This window comes from Nicotiana attenuata, unplaced genomic scaffold, assembly GCF_001879085.1.
Source record: "Nicotiana attenuata strain UT unplaced genomic scaffold, NIATTr2, whole genome shotgun sequence".
Taxonomy (NCBI): Eukaryota; Viridiplantae; Streptophyta; class Magnoliopsida; order Solanales; family Solanaceae; genus Nicotiana; species Nicotiana attenuata.
The window spans coordinates 30,167-37,254 of NW_017671597.1; the positions used below are offsets into that span (position 1 = coordinate 30,167).

Genomic DNA, 7,088 nt, shown 5'->3' on the forward strand with positions numbered 1-7,088 from the left:
TTTCATCCAATTTGTTATTTTAAGGCAAATTTTAAGTTTTTCCACTTATATTTTTGCCTTGAGTTCAATTATTTGCATGGCTTATATATATAGATCATTTGCTTTTTTTAGCAAAAGATAATTTGCATTGAATGTGTTTATTCTTTAGCTAATTCAATATTAATTCACAGAGACATAAAATTTTGAGATAACTTTTCTCAACGTAATTTTAGAATTTTCTTGTTTACTTTAGTATGTTTAATTTCTAAATGCCCCGCCTACCCAAACCATGTCAGGTTCTTGCTATAAATCATATGTATTGGTCCTATCATATGTTTGGTGTGGTCATTTACGATAAAAACAATTGAGAACTGAATTATCTTAAGCAAAAACACCAATATACATTCACATTATCATGTTGCAGCATTTCTCAAGTCTGAAACAATGCAAATCGCTGACTTGAGAAGTTCATAGAATGTTGCTACCAATTGAATGATTTCACTATGTTACAAGGTAATTTTGGTTTGCATCTCGAACAAGATCTAGGTTCAAGTCCTTTAGATCATCTCCAACCCTAACACTAAATGTCACACCAAAATGGTGTAACACCAAATTTACTCCAACCATTACACCATTTTTTACACCAAAAAAAAATATTTGTTCTCTCTTCTATATTATATTATTACCTTCTATTTAAATTTTATTTTTTATTTCCTTCAAACAAATTCTATCTTTTTTCTTTTTTCCATATAATTCACATTCACCACTTATATAATCATTTATTACAAAATTATTTTAAAAAATAAATCAACTAAAAGTGAAATCATTGATAAAAGATAATTAAATAAATATTACATCATAATCAAATTTAATTTAAGTACCACATAAATAATGATTATACTTCTTTTTATACAATTATAATAATAATAAAATTAACTTATAATTTTATATAAATATAATATATACAAAAAATAATATATCAAAAAAATAGGATATAAAATTAAAATTATAAAGACCTTAATGTAAAAATTAATTATATACACAATATATAATAAATTAAAAGCTAAAAAAAATAGAAAATGAGTAAAATAATAATAAATCAAATTTGATGTTGATGTCGCACAAAATTTGGTTGGTGCGACACTATTCACACACTATAATGGTGCAAAATTTGGTGTTCCATTGGAGCAAAAAAACACCAAATTTAGATTTGGTGCAAAAATTAGTTCACCCTTGAAGATGCCCTTAGAAGAGTAAATTGATCGTACCAAGTTTTTCTTGCGCTAACAATGTTTCTGTTAACAGGAAGAATTTGCTCTACATTGTCATGACCAAGGTAAACAAGGGGCATAGAAACTTCGTAGAAAATGATATACTTTAGCAAATTCCTTACAAACAAAAAATGGTAACCTAATAGCAGGGAAGACACCGTGAGTAAAAGTACTGGTTTCACACTGTTCCATTGCCTATCACGCAATACATGTTTCCATTGCCAATCATGCATCTAGACATGTTTCCATTGCCAATCATGCATCAATGAATCTGATGTTAAAGCTATCGGGGTGAATCTGCCACACATTTAAGGCTGCATATTCTTCCAAACATTCCTTTAGTTGAGCTTCAGTGTATCCCTGTTCCAAGATAATCAACATATCAGAGGTGAGAAAACCCATAGCAAAACAATCACCAATTCAAAGCAAACAGATTTTTTTTTTTAAAAAAAAAATCAAAGAAGAAACAAAGAATCAAGTGAGGTAGCCTCAAAAAGTATATGATAAAGCTAGATATACATCCCAACTAATCTTTGCTGAGTACGAGTAAAGAAGCTATATCAATCTCTTTGTTCACCATAAAGAGACTCCCTGTGAATAATTCTGGGAATATACTGGTAGTGTAGCAATAGCCAGATTGAGCTATTTACTCTGGTTTGTTCTTTCCTTTTCTCTATTTTGTATGGGGGAATGACAGGGTGGCTGGAGGGAAGTTCAGAACTAGCATACTTTGAATTTGCACCAAGCAAAACTTTTGCAAATAGCAAAAGGATGTTCTAGCAAAGGCGCCATATTTATCATTCTGCATGCTTCCTTCCCAAAAGTATGAAAAGTCAATGCAGTGGTACCACCACTTGATTGAGAAATCATAGCACAAACAATTTGACTAGCTTAACAGATCATGTTCTTTTCTGTTTTAATCACAACTATCCACCATTGTTTTTTTATCAACTATATCATCAGATAATGTATAAGTGTGAAATGTAACATGTACATTAGATCCAAGTATATATCAAGCTACCAACAAGGGTAGTGCTTCCAGCCTGATCTGCATAAATTACCCACAAACTAACCTTTCTGGAAATCCAGTTCAGAGCCTGGGCGTAGCTTAGTTCCAGCCTGTTCATCCTAGCAGCCTCGTCACGCAAAATTGAATAAATGTCAGATATTGCATCCAGACCAGATTTTTGCCTATCTTCTGAATACAAGGAGAACTTCGACATCTGCATTAGCCGAAGCGCCTCATCCACATCACTTTGAGCAACTTTTTCTGAGAAACGTAGTCTGGCTAGTGCCTATTTTAACACAGTAAAATGTCATCAACAAAGTGTAAAAGGCAGCAATTAAAGAGGAGGTCATGTTATGAAATTCATTTGATTAATTTCCCGTTATCATTGTCTATTTGACCTCATAATTATAAGGAGACCAAACTATATTTACAACTTATTATCACCACTTGAGTTGTAGAACCTACGATCAGGACAGGTAGGTCCAGAATTGTCTTGGAAAGTAAAGCCTTATATTTTCAAGGACCCATATTGTCCTACTGATAGCTAGCCCCAATTTCTGCTTTTTAGCCTGGGGAGAAAACAAGAAAGCTTCATCCCTCTTTTTCTTCCACCTGGCACTTGCCAACTGTCACACTTGATTCAGTAAAAGTTCCCATTTTCAAGTGAGGGTTGAAGAAAGAAAAATAGTTCCAACTCTTACTATGATGCAATTAGATACTTTACTCTGGAAATTGATGCAGAAACTTACAGCTGATATCCTCAGGATGCTTAGCAGTGTTCTGACTGTTGTATAAGAGTGAGGAGAGTTGGATTTTGCTTCGTCTTGCCTAATACTAGAATATGCACCAGCAATATAATCCCCTAGCTCCTCTGGGCAAGAGGGAGACAGCCTCCTAGCAGCTGAAATATAAGCCCTGAAAAAATAAGGATGTAGGTTGCTAAGTCAATTCTAAGTCTCACTAATACCTAGTTAAGAGAGATTTTCTCTCAGAGGTTAAAACACTAGAAAAGTATTCTTGTATTTACCGAAGCACGGATGGTTCAAGTGGAGTGAACCCGAGAGCAGGAGATTCTCTGTTCTGATGCACATAAACAATGTGTCTAGCCATTTCAAGATCGGCATCCATATCTGCTCGATCTAAGATTAGCCATAAAAGATCAAACCTTGATAGAAGAGCTGGAGGAAGATTAATATTTTCAGCTGGCGTCCTTCTCATGTCATATCTTCCCCTAAAAATTTTTGAACAAAAATAGTGAGTGTTTTTAAAGTTTGTGAATTACCACAGTCAGCTGCCACCAAAAATAAATTGGATGACCATCTGTTCAAAATTTAGCATAGTTTTACATACAGGGAAGGTCAAACTTCAGAGTAGGGGAAAGAATATGTTTACCAGGCAGGATTAGCAGCAGCAAGCACTGCAGTCCTTGCATTCAGAGATGTAGTGATCCCAGCCTTTGCAATGCTAACAGTCTGCTGCTCCATTACTTCATGAATAGCTGTTCTATCAGACTCATCCATCTTGTCGAATTCATCAATAGCACATATACCCATATCTGCCAATACCTGAGAAGAAACATTGTCCCAGAACACTTAGGAAATAGTTGAGATTAACAATGTGAGGCTACTGCATCACTGAAAGATACCTGATACAGTCCAAACTCCTAATGCACATTGCGCATACTATGATGTTGTAAAAAAAACTAGATGCAGTAGAGGAAAAAAAAGTAATTTGTTCTCACCAGTGCTCCGCCTTCAAGAACCATCTCATTAGTTACTGGATCTTTCTGAACAGCAGCAGTTAAACCAACTCCACTGCTTCCCTTACCAGTTGTGTAGACACCTCTTGGTGCAACATTGATTATGTGTTTGAGAAGCTGACTTTTTGCTACCCCAGGATCACCCATCAAACATATATGCAAATCTCCTCTGATCTGATTTTATATAATAAAAGATAAATCATATTTTCTTAATCTCAGGAGATAGTCAGAAGATGAATTTCAATTTAGGCAGGCTGGAGCAGCTACCTTCATACCATCCTTCAACTTCCGATGAGGAGCACCTACTAGAAGAAGAAGAAGAGCTTTCTTAATATCCTCATGCCCAAAAATTTCTGGAGCCAAGGAACGAGACAACTTGTTATATATATCTCCATCCTCAGCTAACCGTGCAATCTGCTCTTCCTCATCTCCTCTAAGTTCATAACTGCATTCAAAACATATTGATCATATCTTCATCATTAAAAATTTTAGCAAGTATAAAAACTTTAATTTTCCATTTCGGTAGTGAACAAGTAAATGTATCTTTCTGAGAGAAGGGTTATGTGTAGAAAGTTACTACCCTAACATTCTAAATAGGAAACCAGAAAAGAGATAAATTTGATTTGAAGAAGTCTGAACCTATTCCAAACATAATATATCAACAACATTGAAAGAGAAAAAAGTAATAAAGAAACAGGCTAAATTACAAGAGATTACAAATTTTGGATTTAAGCTGAATGTGGAATCAAATTTTGACTCCTCAATGTGCTAAAGCAGACTTTGATCCTTTGAAGAAAAATCTGATACATTTTGCATTCAGTTAAGCTTTCCCAGTTGCTAGTACAAGACAGAATTCATCTCGAAAAGGACTACTAGCAGAACACGAAGACGAAGAAGTTCAGTAGAAGAGGAGAAAAATAACAATGGCTTACTCTTCATATTTTTTCTTGAAGTGGGTAACAGACATCGCTTCCAAGTAAGTATCTGCAATTAAGCCAGCTCGCATAGCTCTAAATCCAGTGTAAGGCATAGGCAGAAAAATGCCTGACATTTCCACAACATCACCAGGAGATACCTGCAATTTTTAGAAAAGCGGCAGCATATGTTACACTTAAGTTGGTAGTAAAAGCTTTAGCGGAACCCCTATAAGAAGATGCTCACCGTGAGCTTTTGGTTTGTAGTAATTATTTGATATTACAGATTAACTCAATCTAAAAAACAGTTCACTGTTCTTATCATTTACTGCACTGAGACATACATCTAGACAAGCTCCTTTCAAATACAACTTTAGAAGAAGAAGAAAACGACAAAGATCACCAACCTTCCTTGTAAGTTCTCCTCTGAAATGCACAGTCATTGTTCTGGGAATGTGACCTTTGGGGACATGCTCAGCCAACTCTTGAATTTTGGCCTGACTCAATTTCAAGAATGTAAACAACTGTGCTACAGGTTTGACATTGTGATCAAACTTTAATGCAAAAAACAAACCTCTTGAAACTTCAAAAACTTTGATGCCCTAAGTTGAAGGATGAGGTTCCCTTTTGCTTTATTTACATCGCAGCGTTTGGATGGGCACTCAAACAGAGGCATGAACACTCTAGCAGTTACTTCCTGTTCATCAAGTGAATTAAGATAGGCGCATTAGATCTAAAACAATGTAACTTTGACGTGTTAATTAACATTGTAGTGGCTCAATTTAAGGTTAGCATTGTGGCACAATTGCATTTAGCATGTAAAAATAGAAATTAAGTTACAAACAAGCTTAAATAAAATGTATACCTGATAGATTTCAAAACCACATTCTTCACATGTATATACAGCCACCTGCATCAGCGGTTTGACATCTGAACAGCGTGTCACAATACCAGATGTCCTGACAAGCTGTCCAATATATGAAGCTTTGACTTCCCGAATTGTAAATGGCCGACCTTTTGGAGATGCTTTGACGTACACTTCACTGGATTCAACAAAGACAAACAGTTAGGTGGATACCTCATTCTGAACTTCCACCCACAAGCTGTCTTTAAGCTTAAGTTAAAGGACAAGCTGTTTTCGCCTAGGAACTTGACTGCCTAGTATACTAAAACAAACAAATGATCTTGCATATCATCACATTGTTTCGAGATGAACTAAGCAAGTCCATCTAATTCATGGCATACAGTTAACAAAACTTGTACTCTTAACAATGCTGAGAGAGAGAACAACAAACATTTATACATACAGAGAAAAGAGAAAGCAAATCAATCCATAAAGTTAGATCCTTGAGGATAATTTTATGCTGCTTACTAGAATCGCTTGATCTCAGAAGGCATCTTTTGTTTTGGATCAGAACCATCAGTGTTCTCAGTTCCTTCCTCTGATCGCTGGGTCATCAAAATATCATGATCATCGTCTGGAATTGCCTCCGTTGGCTCTGGCATGAGCTCATCAATGGCACTTGCTATTATTTCAATATATCTTCGAGTATTCTCAGCGATTCTACGTAGAAACTCCTCATCCAAATCCTTGTACTGAAAGAGAAGTGAACATGCAGTCTAAGAGCTAGGTACTTCAAAAGAAAAGACAAAAAGTGTAAAGTCCAAAAATCTACAACAAAAGATTAATACAGAGGTAGTGGAACTTACATTAGCAAGGTCTTCGAGCTCAATCTCAATAGCCTTCATTTTGCGATTAGCAACATCTTGCTAAGTAAAAACAGAAATTGAGAACAGTTAGCAAGTGTTACATTGAGGCCAAAAAAGCACATTTCTTGGACGAATATATTCACTAAAATAGCCTATAGGAAGCAGTGTTTTTCAACTGAAAAACAGCGATGGACTGAAAATGAAAGGAACTCACCAGAATGTTCATGTATTTGGCTTCACCATTAGAATCAGCAAAGTTTGACAGAAAATCTTTCGCCAGATCTGTAAATGAAAAACGATTAATTACAGCAAAAGATAATTTGATCAGAATCTAAAAGGCAGATCAAGAATTTGAAACCACTCGATGCAGTCACACACACACACTCACACAGACGAGCTCTAGGAATGAGGTCGAAGCAGAGACGAGTCTCTGTGTGTGTGTGGGG

General features: G+C 35.5%; 1 protein-coding gene across 1 annotated transcript in view; it reads right to left on the bottom strand.

Annotated features, from left to right (window-relative positions):
• Positions 1–1,230: 1,230 nt before the first annotated feature.
• The window catches only part of LOC109209199 (DNA replication licensing factor MCM7), a 5,993-nt gene continuing 135 nt past the window's right edge, over positions 1,231–7,088 (bottom strand). The window contains exons 2-15 of the mRNA XM_019372417.1: positions 6,857–6,924; positions 6,643–6,702; positions 6,305–6,528; positions 5,798–5,975; positions 5,507–5,629; positions 5,340–5,429; positions 4,951–5,093; positions 4,286–4,463; positions 4,001–4,192; positions 3,652–3,824; positions 3,287–3,490; positions 3,009–3,174; positions 2,324–2,545; positions 1,231–1,610 (exon numbers count right to left, since the gene is read on the bottom strand). Of these exons, the coding sequence (XP_019227962.1) occupies positions 1,506–1,610; positions 2,324–2,545; positions 3,009–3,174; positions 3,287–3,490; positions 3,652–3,824; positions 4,001–4,192; positions 4,286–4,463; positions 4,951–5,093; positions 5,340–5,429; positions 5,507–5,629; positions 5,798–5,975; positions 6,305–6,528; positions 6,643–6,702; positions 6,857–6,924 (2,126 nt within the window). The 3' untranslated portion in view covers positions 1,231–1,505. The remainder of the gene's footprint in view (positions 1,611–2,323; positions 2,546–3,008; positions 3,175–3,286; positions 3,491–3,651; positions 3,825–4,000; positions 4,193–4,285; positions 4,464–4,950; positions 5,094–5,339; positions 5,430–5,506; positions 5,630–5,797; positions 5,976–6,304; positions 6,529–6,642; positions 6,703–6,856; positions 6,925–7,088) is intronic.